This window comes from Bremia lactucae, linkage group LG12, assembly GCF_004359215.1.
Source record: "Bremia lactucae strain SF5 linkage group LG12, whole genome shotgun sequence".
Classification (NCBI taxonomy): domain Eukaryota; phylum Oomycota; class Peronosporomycetes; order Peronosporales; family Peronosporaceae; genus Bremia; species Bremia lactucae.
The window spans coordinates 3,028,316-3,051,497 of NC_090621.1; the positions used below are offsets into that span (position 1 = coordinate 3,028,316).

Sequence of the window (23,182 nt, forward strand, 5' to 3'; positions counted from 1 at the left end):
TTACACCGATCCGGCAACCTTAAGAGGATTTGCAAATCTCTTGACGAAAGTTGCTGCAGACACACAGTCATTCTGTTTCTCTGCGCCTGGCGATGAGGTATTACTCATCACCTTGAAGTTAAAAGCGAAAGTGATTAGCCACTTAGAATTCTAGTGGACTCTGCGGCGTCGAATAACTTTATTCGTCGTCAGTCGCTAAAGGGTCGTAAGCCCAAATATGTTAAGCGCGACATGCCTCCAACGAGGATGACGGTGCTTCAAGCGACAGGCGCATCGATGACAGTGATGAAACGCGTAGTGAAATCTCACTACACTATAAAAAAAATTCAGGACGATGATGATTTTATCGTACTGGATGTAAATGCCAAATCTGATGTCATCCTAGCTTTACCTTAACTCAGAAAATATGAGCCAATGATCAGCTGGCAGCATCGATCCGTAAAGATGCCTGCCACTTATACATCAGATGCCATCTGATGAACGTCTTGGAGCTTCCACAAGCGTGTGGATTTACTACGAGTGAGTGCGGTGGCCTCACTTGTGGTGCGGTCGTTAGTACGACTGTACAAGATCACAGTGTGATGACTAATCACACTGTAAAGTCAGCTGCCGGCGGCTGTGCGAATGCACAGGCAGAGCCGAAGGTCCGCCATTCGAATAAGTCGAGTAAATTGAGACATGAATGTACGCCTAGCGGGCGACGTCCAAGGAAGATAACGGTTATCCAAAATGGACAACACGATGATCCTAGGTCGAGTAGAGAGTCGACCGTAGAGGACCCGACTGTGATAGCGCAATCACAAGCGGAAGATGTTGAGGAGATAAATCCCCACGTACATGAAGAGAAATCTCCTCAAATAGTTAATGCTGAAGTGACTAGACTTCAGCAGTCCGAGGGATTAATCCCATGGCAGCCTGTGGATTAATCTCAGGAAGTAACCGAGACTTTGAATGTCTTGATTAATGACGGATCAACAGTAGGCGCTTAGACTCTTGATCTGTATGCGAATAACTCAATTACCAACCCTAGAACCCAAGCAGCTCTTGAGAGATCTACATAGTTGTAGAATTAAGCAGGTCTGCGAACTCGTCACAGAGGAAGAATACGTAACCGATATAAGCTTAGTGGTAATTTTTGCAGAGAATGAACGGGTTCTCAGCAGCTCATCAATGGACGAAAGTGTCCACGATGTGTAGACTCAGATTGAGAAATATACTACTCAATCGTAGGAGCCACCTAAAAAAAATCCTTTATACAAAGTTTTGATTGAATTTCAGGGATGTATTCCATGAAGCAGTTTCATGCGATTTGCCTACGGATAAAGGCACTCGACATGAGATCAAGCTCAAACCGGGCTCGAAGTACTGTGTCATGCAGCAGTGGCCACTGCCTCATGTGCAAGTAATTTCAATCGATAAACCCTTTTTCAATCGATCAAAAGCGGGCCATGTAAGGCAGTCAACCTCTCCACATAGCTCTCCGACCTCCTGTGTGCGAAAGGCCACAGGAGGGTGGTGGATAGTGCACGCATAATGAATAAATGCTGGAACGGTTCCAGCTCAAACGTTGATACTTCGAAAAGACGAAATCATAGACGGTATGTCTAAGAGTGCCATGTATTCGTCTATGGATGTAATGAATAGATTTACTCAGATCTTAATGCGAGAACGGAATATCCCGTATACAGCAGTGAGCTCTCCCAGTGGGATGCTCTGGAAATGGCTAGTGATGCATCAGGGGCTTAGTAATGCCCCTGCAACATTCAACAGATGTGTAACAAATCTGATGAGACCGGTGCGAGAATTCGCTCCGAGTTATTTTGACGATGTATTCATCCATAACCGGGCCATGGACGGAAAGACGGACGTGAAAGCTCATAAAACTCAGAGTATATTCGCTGCAAGCGAAATACCACTTCTTGGGTGCATCGTCGGTAAACACGGTGCGCCCTAATCCTGAAAACATCAAGGCACTTACCGACTGGCCAATTTCAGTCGATGTCGAGGGACTTATATAGTTTCTTGGGCTAGTGGCGTATTTACACAAGTACTCATGCACTTATGCTAAGCTGACAGTTCATCTCTCTCGGTTCTTAAAAAAAAGACGAGGAGTGGTTATGGAACGCTGGTTGTCAGCGTTCGTTTGAAGGTATCAAGCTAAGCTTGATGCAATCACCCATTTGGCGATTTTAGATCAAGACAGACCATTCCATGTCGTTGTGACGCCAGCAATTTCGCAATCGCCTGTTCGCTAATGAAATATGATACGGACGGCGTGGAGTGTATCGTCAGTTACCAATCTTGTCAACTGCAACCATCTGAGTGCAGTTACCCAGTACATGACAAGGGACTCCTTGCCATGAAATATTCACTGGCTTAGCTTAGGGTCTATCTCCTCGGAGAGACCGTTCATCGTATAAACGGTCCATGCGTCATTACACACGGCCGTGAACAGCCCACACCTCTCGCAAAGAATGGCGAGGTGGCTATCCTTCTATGCGGAGTATATTTTCTCCCTGGAATATAAACCAGGATGACGCTGATGTGTTGTCAAGCCTACCCGAATTCGAGCCGACTGCGCACTCCAACAGTGAAAATAATCCATTTGTTGCAACACTAATTACTAGTTTTCCGTCGTCAACTTTGTTTGAAAACGTCAAGGAAGCCTACACAGAAGATAAAGGCCTTTTGCGTTTAATAAATCATCTGATGAATCCATCCAATAAATCTTTGAAAGATTTACTGGCTTTATATCGATCCTCATCAGATCGATACACAACACGCAACGGCTTACTGTACAACACATCCGTTGCCGGCGACACTCCACGTGTCGTCGTCCCTACTCACAATGATTTGTGCTTGCGCATCATGTATGAGTGTCACGATGCACCACAAGTGGGCATCGTGGACGTGAGAAAACTTAGCTCACAGTAGGTCGCGACTTCTGCTGGCCCTGTCAGTATCAGTTCGTGCGCAAGTACATTCGTTCTTGCGATGTGTGTCAACGGGTGAAGTCTAGCCCTTCATCCCGTGCACCTTTGCAACCTCTATTACTTCTGGCAGAATTTTTTTCTGTTAAAGTGACTGCTACAGCTTCAGATTCTGCCCCCTACAATATTTAGCACCCTACACCGGTTTGTCTGTGAAGTAATTTGACCTGGCAATCGGGTGAGGTTCACGTAGTGACCTTTTGAAAAATTTAAGTTCAATAAAAAATCCCAACTATACGGAATAATGTTTTAAAAATAATATTTATAACAGAAAAATTAAAAAAATGTATTTAAAAACACAGCTGGAAGGCCTGCAATAAGGTTTCTCAATATGAATTCTGGTTATCAACAAGTCGCTACCATTCGCTACTCTCATAAATACACAAATAGGTAATTAAGGGGTTTGGCTATATTGATTCACAAATGTAATTTTGGGGTCTCAAGACGATACGTCTTTATTTAATACAGATGGGGAGGGTGTGGGGCTAATACTTGATAAATCTAGACGACGAAAATTTCCTGAAATTTCAAGTCAAATACCTTTTATTTATTTTTTTTAACAAGTAAATATCACTTTTGTTCCAATGCATTTTTCTCGGCTAACGAAGCTAGAAATGTTTTATTCAAACCGCGACCGTTTTCGAGCCGGGTCGCCAATGCAATCCATTAGCACTGGTGCTTCAATATTAATATTGTCACTTGCATCTGGACTTGCCATGCCGTCCCAATCGCTATCTATCAATGGTATCGCGTCCTCGCGATGCCGCTTAATCCGTAAACACCATTTATGACGCTGCATCTCAGTCTGTCGAGGGTGAGGTGGAAAATCCACGCCGTAAAATCTCCCACCACAAAGAATTTGTTGCATTTCCTTTTTAAAGGATTCTGGATTTTGATGCAGCTGTTCAGCTGCAGTGATGTTGAGAGCATGGTCGATGCCAGGTTCGAGGAAAATTAGCTTTTAAATTCAATTTTAATGCAATATGAGTACGCTTGTGTCATCGACGAAAAATAAACGAAAAACATACCTGTAATCCAAGCAAGACAGTGTTGATGCTGAGTACAGGGCGCCAGTCTTTGCCAATGATTGGCATCATAACTTTGCCCGTTGTTATATCGATATTAGGATGCCACACTCTAAGCCATTACATCCAATCAAAAACATGAGATTATTGCAAGCGCATATCATCCAGACGATAAATCTTACCTTGTAAGGCACCGTACACCTGGAGCTATGATACATAAGCAACAATATGGCACAATAAAGGAAGTAAGCATTCCCGCGGTTGCAAATATGGCGAGCTCTCAAAATTATTCGTGCCGCTTACCATGGAACGGGTACGTCTTTGGGATGTCCACTAAAAAAGTGAAATCCCCGTTAGCAAATGGGCCGGATAAATCGATAATTGAGATTGTAAAAATTAGCTGCAGCATATTATTCGCTCCATCGGGAAATTCCACGCGAGTGCGCGCTTGGGCACATGTAAATTTGGCTTTCGCTAGCTACAAAACGCATGAATCAAGTCAAAAACGATAAACGACGAATTAAACACTTGTCTGTTAACCGCTTCAGACCTCGTTGACATCTTTACGCACGCGCAGTGCTGCAAAGTCCGAGCGCATGTACATGCTAAATGCGCGAAGTGAAGAGAATTTTGTCAAAGCGACCGACACAACTCTTTCGGAAGCTATTGAATTTCTCCCACAGATTTAAATAAAGTGAATACACGGCTTGGGCAGTGGATGGATGGATCGCTCAGCGTCGTAAAGTCGTGTGCGAACGTGGCGAAAACAAGCAAGAGATGCACTTGGCTTGCTCCGGAGATCGATGTTATTGCAATAAAATGCCGTTAGCTATACGAGATTGGGCAATATCTGAGCCATTACGACCAATCCGATCGATGCATAAAATCAATGTCAAGTTAGTCCTTGCTGTTCGCCGGCCATGACGCGAGATACGACTGCTACTTTCACGCGTAGTCGCCCATTGCTGCATTATAAAGATCTAGAAATAAGTTCACAAAACCGAAAGGTCCGCTATACATGTGTACATGCATCTGAAAACTTCCTTGCGTGCGGGTACGTGACCCTTCCAGTGCGGACATGAGTGATGGTCACTGTAACTCTTGATTGTCATTGTATATATTACAGCGCCAGTAATGGTAGCGTGTTTCTCTATGCAACGTCGGCGCTACGTCGCAGCGAGGGTGATCGAGGGCCTTCCAAATACCACTTGGTGAAGACGATTGCACTATTCAGCAACGACCGCATGGCGATAACATGTTTGTGTATCTGCCCGCTACAAAAGCGTCTCATGGTGGGCACGATGCGTGGTGTCGTATACGCAATTCAACTAGCGGACTATCACAAAATTGGCGAAAAGGTCGAGTTTTCGCACGACTTTCACGCAGGCTTCCCCATTACCTGCTTTTTGTGGGACACACGTGGCACACGGCTCTTTTCAGCGTGTAACGCTGGTCTTGTGTGTCAGACCGTGCTCCGCGCTGGCGTTTCAGCAATATTTGGCAGCGCTGACACTGAACTGCTTTTAAAAGAAGAGATGGGGATTGTACAGGTAAAGCGCAGTACGACAAGAATAATCAAACATTGTGCTGACTGTCGTCCATTCTAATTGTAGCTGGATCTTGTCAAGAGTGGGCAGTCCTATATCCTCCTGGTGTCGTCCCAGTTGCGTGTGCTGCTATTAGATCTCACTTTGGGTGACGGCAGTGCGGTTCAAATTGGCACAAAAGCGCGGCAAGGATCGTATGGAGCATGCTTCTTTACAAGCTTGAATACCGAAGCAATTGATCCTGCCAAAAAGCGAGAAATCAAAGTCTTTTCATCACGACCTGGTCGACGTGTGTGGGTTGCTGATCCACAATCGGGCTCTGTGTCCTCAACTTTGAAATTTTTGCTAAGGGAGAAGCCAACAGCATTTCTACAAAGCCCCGAGTGCGCTTTAGAAGAAGGTATTTACTTTCACTAAACAATTCGTTGAAGATTTATTGTCAACCATACTTATGGACTCGCTTTCGTAGGAATCCAACCTCGAAATTTATCAATCAATAATCTTGGCCGGTTTCAATTTCTTCAAGATCCTCCGTATGCTCCTCAAGACGTGAAGGATGCGATCACATTGCTGGTGAGCTGGAACGTAGGATCTAGTGTTCTATTTTTCCTTGACCCCTTCGCCGTTGAGATTGTTGAGTGGCACTTGGACTTAGGTATTATACACGATCTAAAGGTACTGTCAAATAGTTGGGTATCGATTTGTCTTATAATAATGTGCGATTATGGCTTCTTTTGAATAGATTGTCAACGACACAATGTTGGTAGTCCTCCACGGCGACGAACCAAAGGTGTCTCTAATTCAGTCGTGCTCGCCCGGTCAATTCCTTCAGATATATGGTGCGGATGATATTAAACGCGCTGTTGAGGTAAGAATGTATCTAATTTGATGCTTATCTTTGAGTGATGACGCGACATTTTTAATTGTTTGATTTTTTAGCTCGCCATTCAATTTGGTCTCAATGATGCAACTATTGTTGAATCGCTTCAATCTCAATGGGTAGCTCACCTGGAAAAGATTGATGCGTGCGGAGACTACCTCGAGCTAACTTCTTCCTTAGAGGCATTGGTGAAAAAGACACATACACTTAGAGAAGAGTATCAACTCGCTACCGAGTCAAACATTGCAGCTTTGGCTGAGACGAATCCATTGCAAATTATATATAAGCAACGTCCACAGCAAGCAGTAGCTACTGCAACTACTATGAAAGAAGATGTAGCTGCAGGCCGTCATGACTATACAGAAACGGAGGTCACAATGGGATCTGGCAGTAAATTTCTTGAGTCAGTCGAATATTTCGATGTGCTAGCTCCATCGAATCATTCATACTCAAAGAAAATTTGTGCTCCGGATGGATCCGTGGTGGAAGCCAAGCTTATGGATATTATGGAACTACCGCGAAACAAGTTTGTACTTGCTGATGACATTCGTGATAGCTACATGGAAGAGATCTTGGCAGAATCGAAGCAATTCGAGAAAATGCGAAATGATGAAGAAAGTATAAATATGAATTTGCTGCCAGTGTTAAAAGGCAAATCATCTGCCGCAGCAAAAGCGTTTTCTACGTTTATTCCTGGCAGTAATATATTCAGTCACTTGTTGGACACTTCTATTATCAAGGATCCGTTTGGCCACTCAGGCGCTGTTGGTATGTTTGGTAGTTTCCCTGAATTTGACAACGACGAGATTGTCATTGATCCGGATCCTCGACTTTTTCAGCCAAATTTTACTCATGGTCGGGGACAAAGAGATGATTCAAACGGGTATTCTGTTCTTCGAATCGCAATGTCAACGATTGGAGAAGCAGACGTGAGTAATTATGATGCGGAAGTGCTTTTGGAGGCGATATCGATGGATATTTGGGACTCAAGCCTTAAGTACACATCAAATTTACCATTTCTTGAGCAGTGCAACCTTAAAAATAACGGCCAAGGTAGCAACGATCATATGCATGCCATCCCCAAAGATAACAAAATAGATTCTTATCAAGAACGTGCCAAATCAAATGAGAATAGGGTCAAGCTTCGGAAGTCAAGACAAGACGCAAACAAAAATCCAACGAAACTGATGTCTAATTCTACAGCGCAATCATTTAGAGCTACTGTCACCGAGGATGATCTCAAGCGTCGCCCTACCGATCGATTATCAATGTCCCCAGACGCTAAACGTGCAGCTCAGCGCGCAATTCAATGGCATTTTGGCGCAATACCGAGCTGTGAAGTTAAGCTTAAGTGTATAGTAGGCGGCAGAATTGCTGTCTCACCCGAGTTAGAACCAACTCTTCGACGAGATGTCAGCGAGTTAGTGTCAGAGCTACTGGCAGCGTCGGCCACTGCCGAATTAACCAAGAATTTATCGCAAAGACTTTGGCCAGCTTCAGGAATTACAAGAGTATGTGCATGTCTTGCCAGTATATATTTGCTGCAAGGAGACATGAATCAAGTTCAGGTGACAATCAGTGCTTGGCTGAATTGTTTTGACCCGACTCCGCAACACGAGCACACTGACGGAAGCAAGGATTCTATTACGAGTGAGAGTCAATCTATCATTAATAAGACGGGATTTGTCCGCGGCAATGCACTTGTCGATGGCGACGGCTTACCACTTACAAGGGGCGACTGGAACTTGGTGCGGACACTCGTGTCTATATTTTTTGCAGTCTGGGCTGTGGGATCAAGATTGCATGTGCATCCGATAACTCGAAGTAATAATGGTGATCGTGAGTTCTGGAGATTGTATGAAAGTGAAATGGGAATAAAGATGACACTGGAGCCACGATACAAATGGGACCATATTGAACAGTATCTCACGACGGACTTGGCTTCAGCAGATGAAGCTGAAGCTTTCGTTGCCAAGTACGGAGCGTACTTAAATCCTGACCTTGCTGCTGAAGTTTGCAATCATCGCCAATTTAAAGGTGCTTTAAAGATAGTCCTGGATGAGGTTGTCTCAAATGCTGACATGGCAGAGGTATGTGATGCCATTGTGGGTTGGATTTCGGAGAAGAAGACTGAAGAGGTCCTATTGTTATTAAAAGAGCGTGACTCACTATGCCTTTTGCTCCATTTGCTGGACATTTTACTTAAGAAGTGTCCGGCAGAAACTATTGAGCTGTGCGTAAGAAAGTATCCCGTCCTGTATCCGTGGAATATCGAGCACGCTCTTTTTGGTATAGAATTTGATTGGGAGTCAGCCGAAATCAATGCTTTTAAAATCCTCAAGCCAACCACTGTGGTCGAGATGTCAAAATATTTTCATTATCTAGTGCGGCTTCTTGAAGACAAGGGTGACGAAGCTGGCAAAGATGCACAAATTGTAAGCCGATGCTTGGAACTGTGCTTTGCTGGTAGTGCAGTGGTGGGCGACTTGTTTGATAACGAAACAAGAATCAACCGCTTATTGTGGGTGGCGACACTTGTTCGCCAACCTGACATATTTATCTACGACCACTCGAAGTGCTGGGATATGTTTTTAACTAATAATGCATTTTACGCTCTCAGGGAGCTAATGCTACTTTCGCTTCAAGCTGAAGGCGACGCGACTACGGTACAACGTGGAGTTAGCGAACTATCGCAGTTAGTGACCCTTATAATGAAAAGAAACGAGCTCGCCTATTTTAACACAATTTTCAAGCGCATTGCAGTTCTCCCGCACAACTCTGAAGAATGTTTTTTGAACACGTTGAGTCAAGTGGAAGCGTCAATGGCAATAAAGAATAGTGATAACGACTTGTGTTCAGCAGTTATACACGCTCTATTAAATTCAGTGACCCTGGGCTATGGAGTGCGCCTCCTCGCTCGCTATCCTATGCTGGTAGCTGCTGCACCACTACAGACGTACCACACGATTATTGAATTGCACGTACTTTCCGAGCGCCAAAAACATGAACTTGTTCAAATTCTTGAAATTGTAGACACCAACGTGTGGACAACGTACAAGGAAAGTGTGTCAGCGACTAGCTCAGTGTCTTTTGCTCCGCAACTAGCTGCAATTTTGCAGCTTGAAATGGATACACTTTCTCCAGCGATGAGTCAAGAGCAATATGAAACATGGGAGACCAAGTGCCAACAATACAATCACGAAACGACGTTACACCGCCCAAGTAAAATCGAGAAGACTCGAATTGATGAAGGGTTCGTTTGCAGAACAACGAGTCCCCCGCGTCCAAAGTGCGATGCTAAGTTTCGTGTGTTGCTGGATGAAACTTCAATTGCGTGTCGATCGTTTGAATATCGTAATAGCGACTGGGGTGGTGAAGTGCAGCTGCATGACTCCACGTGCGGAACTTGCGAGCTTCCAGTAATCATCCTCTCGGACGGTACGTTTTTGTTTTCTTAGTATTCACAGATAATTTGCCGTACTAATTTTACATTGTATTTTAAAGATAACAATAGTTTGGACGTCGTATTACTCTCCTGCGGCCATGCTTTTCACAAACAATGTCTGGAGGATCAAGCGTGTCCAAATTGTTTGGAAGACAATTTAAGCACTGTGGGCTGCTTTAAGGTGTAGATTATTTTAAAGTATGATGCCAACGTTGTGTCGATTTGTATACTAATGAAAAATAGGCCTAGAATTCTGGAATGTGAATATGCATACTATCTCAAGCGATGCTCATTTCTCGGACTGAAGAGGTTCTTTTCTTCGTGTCTGCCGCAATTCAAGATTAAAAGCCGCAAACTTCTTTTGCTTAGGCCAATCAGTCACCCAGAATCGCTTTCAAAATCTTCAAGTGATAACAATGCTTCGAGTTATCTTCATACCTTTAAAAACGATCATTGCAATAGTATGGCCCACACATGTTGCAAAAAAGATTTTGTCTTGCCCCCAATTAAACCCCACAATGTGAATATCGAATCAAATCCGTTTGTGTTTGGAGCAAAGTCGGACATAATCGTCGTCCGAGTAATGATATGCTCCTCGGCTTTCCGAATAACAGGTGCGCAATAATCTCGTGTGAAACATACATGTGTGCGCTTTCAAAACTGTTAGCAAACGCTCGACATAAAATTTGACCCCTTTGCAAGTGCGATTGTCTCGGATCGATGTCATTCAGACGCAGCTTGTCGCATCATCAATGATTCTTCGATTCCAAGCCTTTCAAATGGCCTGCATCACGGTCGGCGGAGTTAAAAAATTTCTTCCACTTCATCAGTGGTAACCGCTTCGACAACTTGCTTTAATATCACTTCAATGTATGTTAAACTTGTATTGCGAGCATGCGCGATGGCAACAAATTAGTGCATGCCTATAGCTTAAATCTTTAAAAACGCGCTATTCAAGAAAGCCAGCGTTGTCGACCTTTCAAAAGAGCCTCAAATTCCAATAGGTTCGACAACGGCGACTTCCCGCCAAAGTCGATATTTACTTTACGCTGATTTTGACATTCAAACTTTTCAGAAAAATAAATGCTCCTGCCAAATGCCTGCCAGTGTGGACACGCGCACGGCGAAGATCTTCACGAAGTTGACGCCCATCAGGTATGCGTGGACAAGTATCGTACGCATTTACTTTTCATAATGAAAGTTGTTCCCATTCAGCCAGCCCCGTCCCTTGCATTTCAATTATGGCATCCTTGGCGATTTTTTGTCATGGTGAATAAAATTCAGTCTCGGACGTCTTTTACGTTATAAAAAATGATAACCTCGATATGCTGTAGAATCCTTTACCTGTGCTATTTGCGTACGTGCTCGCCAACTTTGTGATTGTGGCGGTCGGAGGACTCTTTCGTGTCTTGTTAAACGTACTTACTCTTCCTGGATTGTTACTCGTGCTGTTCATTGGAGTGTTTCTCCTTATCCGTCGAATTGTCTCCCTTATGGCTTATCCCGGACAATTGTCGCTTGTGATTCGAGAAGGCGAAGCCAATTTTGCTCGATTGACTAAACGCCGACTTCAAATTTTCACAGAAGCAGCAGTGGAGTTGGTAGCTATACTCGACCCTACAACAAGTATTCAACCCATGCGACTGCATTTTTTGCAAGTGTACCAGAATTTTACGTTTGCACAGGAGACATTATTGGTACCAGTCATGCGATCATTAGAAGTATTGGAACAAGACGGACACATCGGCTCTAATGGCGCCAAGTTATTACAGAGTTTACGTGATATTTCCACCATTCATGCCCAACTACTAGCAACTCCGTGCTCACAATTGTGTTCTGCGTCGGAATCGACGTTTGAATCGCAGCGATTGCAGGTCTTTCAGAGTCAAGACGCGTTAAAACCAGTGACCTTGGTAGAGCAGCCAGTGCTAAAACGATCAATTACAGTCGATTCGGCCGCATTACTAGCCGAAGCCGCGACAAAGCTGAAATCATCCTCAACAGCTCATCCACTCGTGACCTCTGCCGTTGCCGTCCGACGCCTTCAGACGGCGATCGCATTGATTGGACCACCAGAAATTGATTCACCAGTATCGAGAAATATCCTGTGGCTTTTCAAAGAGCTATGCTGTGGACCACGAACGTCAGTCGACTCGATTGCGACGCTAGCCATGCTCCGTGCTGACTTGACTGTGCGCTTTGTACGTATTTCATGCTGCACGTATATGCTACGCAATATAAGAGTTCCACTCAAAGCCATTGGTCGTGCTGTGTGATGTAGAAAGCCGAGCAAATTTGGATTCCAGGGTATCAGAATCATCCGATCGATGCCATGCTCATGCCACCTTTACAAAGTGACCGCGAGGGTGTGCACCGCCCTGTTGTAATGCTTTGCAATCCGAATGGAGGACTTTACGAGGTTCATCACTTGCAAATGGACTGGATCAAGTTTTACACGTCCGAGCTTAATTGTCATGTCCTTGTGTATAATTATCGTGGATACGGACGGTGTAAAGGTTCGCCGTGTCCTCAAATGAATAATTTGGACGGTCTAGCGATTGTCAAGTACCTCAAAAGCGAGCGAAAGATGCACCGTCTTGCTGTGCATGGCGAATCCATTGGAGGTCTCGTGGCCACGTATCTCGCGCGTCATTCTTCTCTTGTCGATGTTTTAATCGCAGATCGAACCTTTGCTACCTTACCAGCACTCGCACAACGAATGATTGCCAAATGGCCAGGCTCGATCGTCGATTCTATCATGCGTTGGGATACGGATAATGTCCAGAATTACCAACAAGCGACGTGTGCAAAATTGCTCTGCTCGGATCCGTGCGACGACATTATTTTGGATGGTGCGTCGTTAAAAACGGGTGTCGCACTGAATCACGAGCTTCATGACACGAGGTATGCACTGCCTAGTCAACGAGCGACGAACGATTCGTTCCCTTCTTCGGCTGTTCCAATTAACGCCATGGAGAAATTACGGATACGGTGTGATCCTCGGCGAATGCGTCGAGTGAGTGAAGCTGCAAGTCTTCCACACCTTGGACATGCTCTCACTGAGACAATGACTTGTCGTTTTAGCAATGCTGTATTGTCCATCGGTCGACGTGCTTTAACAAGTCGTCGCAATAAGGAAGACGATGCGATTCAGTCGGTTGACGAAATTATAAAAAATGACCCGACGACGACTATAGCACGTCCTGTTGTCGTCACAATACAAGACGGAGACGACGAAACTGGCAGTGGCGACGAGAATGAGCAACATGCGATGCTCGTAGCCGAATCTTCTTTCAGGAATGAATCGACTGCGTTTTCGGATGAACTGTTGGCGGTCATTTGGATGCTGCTAGCACGTTTGGACGGATACTGCGGTCAGGTGCTTCTTCAAGCCGCTGAAAATGGTGGTCATGATAAAATTCGCGCATGGATCGTTTCATTATTAACGTGGGGAGGTCATGTCGCGCCCGAGCGCCGTGGTTTGCGATCTCTGGAGCCATTTGATCGGAATGGAATCATGATCTTGCCTTTAAGTGTCTTTGACGCACGTGAAATGCTCCAGCGTATCGTTGAGCAGTGCCCGTCCATCAAATTTGATTATGATATTGGCTTTGTAGTGCATATGATGAATTATTTAAGCGACACCTTGGAACGACGATGGCGTCAAGTGGACAGTGCCAAGATCAAGGATCCAAAAGCTGCTTTGAGGGATGAAAAATTAATTGACCAGGCAATGTCAATGGTAATTGATACGGGGGATACCAAGCTAGGCGCTTTGCTGCCGCTCCATTGTGGTCACAATAAAAATTACGACGAGAATGAGAAACAAGCACTGGTCGGGTTTCTAAAGCATGTTGGTTTTTTAGACTGTTAAATAAAAAATATAAATATGTAGTAATTCGTTCAAGTTAATTGGCCAGGGATATAAATCGAATTAAAAATTCGAAACTCAAGATAATTTTGAAATTACTGTCAGCAAAAAGTTTACACTTGCTACGAAAAAAGTTTCTAATATTTTTAAAACTCAATTGAGTTCGTTAAATTTGTAAGGAAAACATTTCTGTAAGATGGTAAGCTTCGTTTTTTCTGTATATGATTCAATTATTTTTTAAGAATGAATTCGATAATGTAGTTTTTTTGTCTATTGGATCTTTTCAGTTTTACATACCTACAAAGCTTGATTACAAGTGGTATCGAGCGAGCATTTATTCAGCCGTAAATAAAGATGCAGCTGCATAAAACCATTTTCGCAAAATGTAGACTAAAAAAAAAATTGTAAATGGCGATAATACATTCTTATTGGTTAGTTTATTTATGTACAAGCATGACAAAATTTATTTATTTTCTCGAATTTGACGAAATCTTAGGAATCGCAATGCTCCGAGCTGCTCGTGGCATACACCTGAACCCAATAGTGTTTATTAAACGTCATTTCGTTATACACATAGGCCGTGCCCACCATTGTGTACTTGCCCAGGACGTTTTCCCGATTTTCTCCCTTCATCCACCAATTTAGCACATCAGTTGCGTTGGCATCGCCTGCGTCAACGCTTTCGGCTACACTTTGCCATTCAAACCCAGCGTCGGTGATTCGCTGCTCTGGGTGTGAATTGTCTGTTCCAGTATCAGACATAAAGTCGGTTTTAAACTGGTCCATGATGTGACGCTCTGCCGCAGCCTGAAGCTTATGGTTCGTGCAAAGATTTGCTAGTCCGTGATTAGCGCGCTCCATATTAACATGAGCTACCAGATCACTGGGTTGGGAAGATACTACGGGACTGAAATCGGGAGCCATTTGCTGCAGATTGGTGGCACTAGAGACTGAGGCGAAACTCAATAGGAGAGCAAGTGTAGACTGCTGAAGAACGAACATGCTTTAGTTAAGTTTGATTGAATGCGTGAAGAAGAGAAGATTGGAGAATGACTACTTAGGAAGTTCTGTTTAACGGTAAATGTAAAGCCATCTTAAGAGCGCACTATCTTTCTGGTCAGCGCGGTAATATTAGTAGCAGTGTTTAAAGACTATGAGACTGTCACGATCGCGCCACGGCTCCCTGAGCATACCACGTACAAATTCAGCAAAGCATGCAGACAGACACCTTCGGTCCCGACGCTCAATGCTCAAAAATGCCACAACTCTAAAAGGCCAGTGTAATATATCATTGCTGCGACCAACAATAAATGTTTACATTATAATTCACCTAACTTAAGCAACGCGCATGGCTTTGAAAATCACGCGTTTGTATGAGGAAACCTTTGTTTATAAATAAACCAGTTACGAAGAGGTGATTTTGTGACATGACGTTGATAATGACTGGCTTTGTCTGATTAGCACTGAGCATCTCGAACTGCCTGTCTTTTGATCTCGTACTTTTCGGCCTTCTGATCGTTGACGACGTCATGGCTGCGCTGATCATTCCGTAACAAGTCAGCAATTTCAAGTGCGACCTGACCTCATTCACTGATACTTTAACGGATCAAGTGTGCACTTTACGTTGGTTTCAAAGTTCGTGCTCATTTTAAAATAAATACAACATGTTGGTTTATTGCCCCTGCCAAAAACCTATGAATCACGTTTCTCTGAAAGATATCGAGTTTGGAAGTAATTAGGGGACATAACATCGCTCTATTTGTGCTGCAAGTGCTATCCATGAAATTAATCACATGGTAATGAATTCCAGCCAATCACAGGCGTTTGCGAAACATGCATACCATTTCCTAATGTTTTTTTGAATTAACAAACATATGATGTCACGTACGTCTATTAAGTTTGGTTTACTCGGGCAACTGCAAGCTGGAGCTGGGGTTACATACATGCCTCGAGATTGCAATTAAATTTCCTCATACCGCGCTCTTAGTTGTAATGAAGGTCGTGGTTGTTGTGACTGTAGTGGCTGTGGTTTCAATGATCTTTTCTGCCATCGCATTAGCCTCCTCTATTTCGTCTTCTTTCAAGCCCCAACCTTCAAAAAACCCACGCGTTCCATCAGGACCCTTGGCCATGCGAGATGCCACCATGGCATTAGCGCCAATCTGTCGCATAGCTTCTTTAAGCGTCGAATTCACCGTTCGAGAACCCCGGATTTGTGACGCATTGGCGACACGGTTTGGCGACGAGGAGAGGCGAAGGATACTCAATGCTTGACCGAGGATAGGCTTAGCCTCTTCAACAGCCTCCTTTTCTCCTTCCACGTTGTGCATAAAATCCTTCTTTTTCGAAACATGCTTTATTAATCTTGTAGCGGGATATTGCCGATAGGCAAACTCGACACGGTCCCCTTCACTCAAGACATCGCCGCGCAGTACAGCACGAGATGTAAAGCATGCCTCAACCAAAGGCTCTTCTTTATCGAGACGGATGATTCCTCCTAGATCCTTCGTTATGTGCGTGACAACGCCGTGCTTTGCATGCGAATGCACAAGGCGAATGTGAGTAGCGCGAAAGGTTTTTAACGATAACTGAGGAACAAACTCCACTTCGTCCCCCTCCCGCAAAATTACTGCCGGGTCAGCAATGTCACGAATGTTGTACAAATACATCTGCGTGCTTGACTTTTCTTGTGCTTCCTTCTTATCGGATAAGGCGTCATTTGACTCGATGGCCGAGTTGTTCTTTTCCTTTATAGCTGCTTCTTGAACTTCCTCGTCGCTATTCGCGTCTATATCAGTAGCCCTACCACCCGCATCGCCATCTTTGTAAATGGTTGCCAAGCGAATACGACCTGCTGTACTCGCCTTGTTGCCTAACATTGTGCCACGGGTCTTTGGACTAACCTTCATGCGATACAACAAACTGGCCTTCATGACCACTCCCTTTACGCTTTCCAAAACCACGGACTTTAATGTGCCAGCTGGAACAACGCTGATGGCAATCGCACGAGTTTTCTTCTTGTTATTCACGAGAATTGTATATCGCACTTCCGTTCCTTCCTTTAACTCTGCTAAAGTCTGACTCGTCGTAAAATCTTTAATGTGAAAAAATACATTCTCTTGCAACGAACTTGATGCGGTCTGAACAGGCTGAATAAAGCCAAATCCTTCAGATTTGACCGATACAATAAATCCTTCCCCTTTCGCGGCGTTACTTTTTGCAGTGTCTAGTTTATCTGTTGCAGCAGAGGCGGCTTTAATGCACTTGATCGATTTGCAAAGTAATTGCTTTGTCCGCTTCACCAGCATGAGATCGAAATAAACACTGTCGCCCACATGAGGATTATACCGCACGTCATCCACGTCATCTTCCAAATATTGAATCGTCAATTCTGGTGCAGAAGCTGCCAATTTTTCTTGGACTTTTGTATGCGTAATAGTCTCGTGTCCAAAAATTTCAAGCTGTCGGTGGGAACCTTCTCCCTTACTTTCATGCTGTAAGCCTAACCAGTCACTGTATTCGTACAAGGCGTCACGCTCAAACTTAGATAAAGCACTTGGATATACGACTCGCAGTTCTGCTTTGCAATTGTCCTCGCTCTCAGCAGAAGGTTTGAATGTCTGCTCAGATACGTCCATTGACGAGAGAAAAACGTCATCAATCTTCTTTTTCAAATTTGGAATAAAATCAATATAATGCTGTTTCTTCGAAGTTACAAAGCAAATTTTGCCGTGTACATTTTTTTGCATCGTTTTTTTTTTGTCCTCATGCCCACTTCGATTCGAAAGACGCCCCCCCCGGGAATTAGGTACTGCCACAATCTTACCCTCTAACTTTTCCGCGACAACAACGTCCCATTTAATTGTTCCTTGTGGCAAAATCTGAAGTCGTGTCGCGCGAATATTATCGGACTTTTCATCGACAAAAACATCGAATGCCACCTCAGTGCCATTGCTAACGTTTTGACTTGCCCCCATAACATCTGAAAAACGAAAGTAGGCGTCACTTGAGCGCTCAACGCACTTAATGAAACCAAAGTCTTCCTTTACTGCGCTAATAACACCGCATTCACGATTTGTTTGATTAAGTTGTACGACATGAACCTTCACTGCCTTGACCGTTCCTGTTCGTTTGTCTAGCACTTCATCAAATGCAACTTTATCGTCGATGTACGGAACGTAGCTCATATCTTCCGTATCGCGCAAATGGAACGCCACCTTTTGCAGCGTTTTCATCCCCTTTTTCTTTTTCAATTGTTTGTTCTCGCTCTCGTCTATCTCATTTTCTGCATCTTGTTTTCTTTCTTCCTCCTTCTCAGTAGATAAGGGCTCGATAGCAATTGATCCTATAATTTCTGGGCCATTACGTGGTTCCTTTGGAGCTTTCACGACCATTCCCTCGACATTTGAGCGCAGTAGCTGCTCAAACGAAACCGTGCCAACAGGAAGCTTTAACACACGAAGCGCTGTCAGTCGAGATCGCGATCGACTTGTGTCATCCTCTTGAACTTCATAAACATAGAACGACACTTCATCACCCTCTCGGAGCAATAAACCTTTACCTCGTCGATTGGAACGGGATATCTCGTCCACATTGCTCTCTTCACAATACCCTTGAGCCTTCATAGCTTCGTTGTCTGATTCACGAATCTCGTGAAAAGGGAAGTAAATGTCCACTGGACGCTCGCAGCATTTAATAAAGCCACCGCCATTCTTCATTCGACTCACCACGCCCATTTCACGAGACAGTGTCGCCAATTCCAACTCAATCTCTTTTTCAAGCTTTTCACGAGCGGATACGACAATCACCATCTCAATAGCACGTCGAAGTCCCGTCTTGCGATGTTTTGCAATACGAAAACGCACTTCATCACCAACATGCGGAAGTTCATTCGTAGAAACTCGCGCCTCGTCCTGCTTTATAGAAAGGCTTTCGCTCGTAAAACGTACAAACTCCCGTTTTCGTTGTGCTCGCTCGTCTTCACCTTCGTTCGTCATGTCCTGATCATTCGTTACCGTTTCTTTCTCCGTCTTGTCCGTTTTAATCTCAATCAAACCATGCTCTTCACGCAAACGACGGTCTTGATCGCGATTGTTGGAGTACCCACGACTGCCGCCTTGATGAGGTCCTAAAGACAGACTCTTGGTCACAATGCCCAGATAAAAATCATCCGAGATCTCTTCCACTTGAATGGTTCCCTTCGGAAGAGCTACTAATTGGCACGCCATCTCTTTATCCGAGCGCTGGTTGTATTTAATTTGAAACTCGACCTCATCGTGTACTTGAATTTCCACAGGAGCTTCGGAAATGTGAAAAAACAAGTCGCCGTCCCGTTCTAAGCTACTTACAAAGCCAAAGCTTTCCTTAATCGAGACAACAAAGCCTTGTTCCGCAGGTGTAACACGGCTGGGGCTACTTCCTCGACGACCAGCGGTATTTTCCCATCGAGAGACGTCAGCACGTCCTCGACCGGAATAGAGGCTTCCGTCCCGATCAAAATGTCCACCTCGATCACTTCCGCGGTCAGAGCGTGTCCCGCGGTCATATTCGCGGTCGTTTCGTCCTCCTTGACGATCAAAACGGCTTCCTCTTTCTCGGTCACTAAAACGTCCACTATATTCTCGGTCCCGTTCATACTGTCCTCGGTCGCGATCATATCGGCTTCCTCCGCTTGTTGTTCGGTCCCTTTCGAAGCGACTGCCGCTAGTATTTTCATCGGCGGAGCTAGTGGCGTCCTGTGAGGATTCCTCCGTAAGCGGTGCTATAATCGGCGTAGGTAACGGCGGCAAGTCCTCGTCTTCAGCGGCCCAGTCACCCGGCTGCGGCTTGCGAAACATTCTTATACGATGAGGCAACTTGTCAGCCCGCCACCAGTTCGTTAGAAGATCGGTTGTGTAGCTGGTTATACGGTATTACCGATTCGGTTATCGGTTCTGACCGCCAGTAGCTACCATCACTCTTTCTTCAATTCCGCACCCATGGCGGCGGTGGAATTGAAGGATCTTGCGCCATTATTGCTCAAGAAAGAGCGCCTTAATGGTGACATTGTTCCTGCGATACTTACTGCAGTATTACGTGGCGGGATCGCCGCAAATACCAGGCGCAAGGAACTCATTAAGGTGATTGAGCGTCATCCAGTGCTTTCGGACCGGAACATGATGTTCCGCAATCACACGGAGCGGTACGAATTCGGTCTTAAGAAGGTCTATCACTATGTAAAACTGCTACAGGAAGGGAACTATGCCGATGCTGTGGATCAGCAGATTCTGTACAAGGCACTTGGAGAACCGCTAAGCGTTGAGGTCCACCGATCCATGTTTATTCCGACACTTGAAAATCAAGCAACGGACGACCAACGTGCGACATGGCTTCCGCTTGCAAAAAGCTTTCGAATTTTAGGCGCATATGCGCAAACGGAATTGGGTCATGGGTCCAATGTACAGGGCATCGAGACTGTCGCGACGTATGACAAGGCCACTCAAGAGTTTATCATTGACTCTCCTACCTTGACAAGTCGCAAGTGGTGGCCGGGAGGATTAGGCAAGACGGCAAACTATGCCATTGTGCATGCAAAGCTTCTTTTAGAAGGAAAGGAAGTGGGTGTGCAGGCATTCCTGGTGCAAATCCGGTCGCTAAAAGACCATCAGCCCTTGCCAGGCATTGAAATGGGGGATATAGGTCCAAAAGTTGGATTCAATAGCGTGGACAATGGTTACTGTGTATTTCACAAGATTCGTATTCCACGTGAACACATGATGATGAGGTATGCCAAAGTGCTCCCAAATGGGACGTTTATCAAGCCTCCAAGTGAAAAATTAGTGTACTTAACGATGGTACAAGTCCGAGCCTACTTAATTAAGACGATTGCGGAGCTGATGGGTGCGGCATGTACGATTTGTACTCGCTTCAGCGCGGCGCGTATTCAGGGTCGCACCCGAGACAACAAGGGCGAATATCAGGTGCTTGATTACCAGAATCAGCAATACAAACTCTTACCGCTTATTGCGATGTCTTATGCTGCTCTCTTTGCCGGTAAGTCTCTCGTGGAGATGCATGACACTGCATTAGACGTGATTAAAAAAGGTGGAAGCTCTTTTGGGGCCAAGCTGGCAGAGCTTCATGCGGTGGCATCAGGTTTGAAAGCCTGGCTTGCCGATCGGGTGAGTGATGGAATTGAGTCCTGCCGTCGTTTGTGTGGAGGCCACGGATTTACACAGTCTAGCAATCTGGCTCATATATTTGCTGAGATTGTTGGTGCCAACACGTACGAAGGCACAACGGATGTGTTAGTTCAACAGCATGCACAATATCTAATAAAGACGCTGATGTCACTTCCTGTTAAAAACAAGTTTACAAAGTTCTTGAATCAAGTGCAGCATTCCGGCAACAAAATGTTACGTTGCAAGGCTCAAAAGCCAGAAGACTTTGGAAACTTCGAGTTGCTTCTCGATGCATTCCAGACACGAACTGCGCGAATCGTAATGGCGCTTGCTTCTCGATTAAAGGCTACCAAGAATAATGGTAAAGCCTGCATGGTTCTAATGACTCATGCATCAAGTGCTCACGCCGAGCTGATACTGCTCGAAGCTTTCATCCTTGGAGCGCAGAATTTGCCATCTGGTGCTGAGAAAGACGCGGTGACTCAATTGTGCTATCTTTTTGGTGCATGGCTTATTACAAAATCCCTCGGAGACTTTCGTCAGTACGATTATCTCTCCTCTGAACAGGCTGTGTTTGCTCATGAACAGGTTTTGCGGCTGCTACCAATTATCCGCAAGAACAGCGTGTTACTTACGGATGCGTGGGACTTTAGTGATTTTGAATTAAATTCAACGATTGGTCGCTATGACGGAGACATCTACCGAGCTTTGGTTAAACGCGCTGCTGACGAACCTTTGAACAAGACGCAAGTTCCTAATGGCTATGTACAGTTTTTGAAGCCGCTAATCCAGTCTGACCTGTAAAAGATCGTCTATAGACGTTGAAATGAACAACGCATTGAGTTGAATTTACTTGACCCAGTGGAATAACGACATCTACAAACATTGTAAATGTGGGTGTAACGTTACATAAGTATGATTTCTCATAAGAGGAACACTACATATTATTTCCTATGAGGGGAAATAGATAAGGAAATACAAATTATTAACCCTTTATTAATTTTGACTTAAATAGTTCCAATATATACCAAATTTGGTAATATTGATGCAATAAGACATTAGCTCTATTGATTGGTTGATTTAAGTCTAAATCAACCCGGCCAATCGTTATAAGACACGATTGTGCGGTGCGCAAGGAGGCGCCATATTAATTCATTAAATATATATAAGTTCAGCAGTAGATAGAAGATCGTTACGGAGGAAACTAAACATATTCATCCAGTTTTACTCTCTCCTAATTCTATTCCTTTGAAATACTTTTAGTAGCTAAAGCCTCTTAGCTGCTTAGAACCTTCCTCTGTATTCTTATGTACGTGAAATTTCAAGGCACCTCACCTACACTGTAATCAGTGTAAGGTGAGCTAGTGCTGATCAGTACTAGTGAAAGGTGCCCCGTTACACCTGGTGGCACTTTGTAGTTCGTTTAACGACCTAAGCACGTTCCATCCAACATGGATATGTTGAATGAAGAAAGAGGGAGCTTTCCAGCCCCCCCCCAAGAAGGCTATCACGCCACGCGTGAAGACTCATTTAAAAAAATGACCTTAAATGGTCAGCGATCGAACGAAAGATTTCGGTCGTAGGCGGGTCAGCCGTTGGCGCCATGCTGTACACTCTGGGAAGAGATGAAAAGCATGCGGCCATAGCCGATTTCATCCTGCTAAAAGCAGCGACCTCGGTGCGCTTTGGCGCTTCTTCTTTTAGCTTGCGCCAGGCTTTTAATTTTGCCGTGCGATTTCTGCTGCGACGTGCTCGTTATTGCTAGCGGCTTCGCTTCGCTGGCGTTGCTTGCAACATGTTTCTTAGTTGGAGCAGTTTGAGCATTCGTGCTCGGAGACAGCGGAGGGCCGCGTCGGAGGCACAAGGCCATGCTGCGGCGGATAATCTCCTTGCGCAGCCGAGCAGCCTGTTCGGGCGACGCCTTCTTGCGGAACGGTTCTTGAGATATCTACATAGTGGTAGAATCAAGCAGATCTGCGTACTAGTCACAGAGGACGAATGCGTAACCAAAATTCCGTCAGTTGTAATTTTTGGAGAGAACGAACGTGGTACTCAGCAGCTCATTGATGGACAAAAGTGTTCTTGATGTGAAGACTCGGATTGAGGGATATACTACTCAATCCTGGGAGCCACTTAAGACAAATCCTTTATACAAGGATTTGATGGAATTTAGGGATGTAATCCCTGAAGCCTCAAGAAAAAAGCACTCGACATGAGATCGAACTCAAACCGGGCTCGAAGTACTGTAATTTGAAACAGTAGCC

At 44.7% G+C, this 23,182-nt stretch overlaps 7 protein-coding genes across 7 annotated transcripts; 4 read left to right on the forward strand and 3 right to left on the reverse strand.

Annotated features, from left to right (window-relative positions):
• Positions 1-3,515: 3,515 nt before the first annotated feature.
• Positions 3,516-4,731, reverse strand: CCR75_004648 (uncharacterized protein). Its single transcript, XM_067962734.1, has 5 exons — positions 4,566-4,731; positions 4,319-4,493; positions 4,198-4,222; positions 4,019-4,127; positions 3,516-3,948 (listed from the first exon to the last, which is right to left on the reverse strand). Exons 1-5 carry the CDS (start codon positions 4,617-4,619, stop codon positions 3,610-3,612), a joined length of 702 nt encoding a protein of 233 aa, XP_067820795.1. The 5' UTR covers positions 4,620-4,731; the 3' UTR covers positions 3,516-3,609.
• Positions 4,732-4,935: 204 nt separating this feature from the next.
• CCR75_004647 (uncharacterized protein) lies at positions 4,936-10,701 on the forward strand (the record flags this gene model as incomplete). The annotated part of the gene is made up of 7 exons (XM_067962733.1): positions 4,936-5,069; positions 5,142-5,565; positions 5,629-5,962; positions 6,032-6,237; positions 6,305-6,430; positions 6,502-9,880; positions 9,947-10,701. The coding sequence occupies 7 exons, from the start codon at positions 4,936-4,938 to the stop codon at positions 10,072-10,074; spliced, it is 4,731 nt and encodes a 1,576-aa protein (XP_067820802.1). The 3' UTR covers positions 10,075-10,701.
• Positions 10,702-10,970: 269 nt separating this feature from the next.
• CCR75_004646 (uncharacterized protein) lies at positions 10,971-13,840 on the forward strand (the record flags this gene model as incomplete). The annotated part of the gene is made up of 3 exons (XM_067962732.1): positions 10,971-11,156; positions 11,222-12,088; positions 12,169-13,840. 3 exons carry the CDS (start codon positions 10,971-10,973, stop codon positions 13,759-13,761), a joined length of 2,646 nt encoding a protein of 881 aa, XP_067820803.1. The 3' UTR covers positions 13,762-13,840.
• Positions 13,841-14,211: 371 nt separating this feature from the next.
• On the forward strand, positions 14,212-15,159 carry CCR75_004644 (uncharacterized protein; the record flags this gene model as incomplete). The annotated part of the gene is made up of 3 exons (XM_067962730.1): positions 14,212-14,301; positions 14,336-14,490; positions 14,638-15,159. 3 exons carry the CDS (start codon positions 14,212-14,214, stop codon positions 14,747-14,749), a joined length of 357 nt encoding a protein of 118 aa, XP_067820801.1. The 3' UTR covers positions 14,750-15,159.
• Positions 14,251-14,760, reverse strand: CCR75_004645 (uncharacterized protein; the record flags this gene model as incomplete). Its single annotated transcript, XM_067962731.1, has 1 exon — positions 14,251-14,760. The coding sequence occupies one exon, from the start codon at positions 14,758-14,760 to the stop codon at positions 14,251-14,253; it is 510 nt and encodes a 169-aa protein (XP_067820800.1).
• A 569-nt stretch (positions 15,160-15,728) lies between the features above and the next one.
• On the reverse strand, positions 15,729-19,595 carry CCR75_004643 (uncharacterized protein; the record flags this gene model as incomplete). The annotated part of the gene is made up of 1 exon (XM_067962729.1): positions 15,729-19,595. One exon carries the CDS (start codon positions 19,593-19,595, stop codon positions 15,729-15,731), a length of 3,867 nt encoding a protein of 1,288 aa, XP_067820798.1.
• A 141-nt stretch (positions 19,596-19,736) lies between these two features.
• Positions 19,737-21,722, forward strand: CCR75_004642 (uncharacterized protein; the record flags this gene model as incomplete). Its single annotated transcript, XM_067962728.1, has 1 exon — positions 19,737-21,722. One exon carries the CDS (start codon positions 19,737-19,739, stop codon positions 21,720-21,722), a length of 1,986 nt encoding a protein of 661 aa, XP_067820799.1.
• Between the last annotated feature and the right edge of the window lie 1,460 nt (positions 21,723-23,182).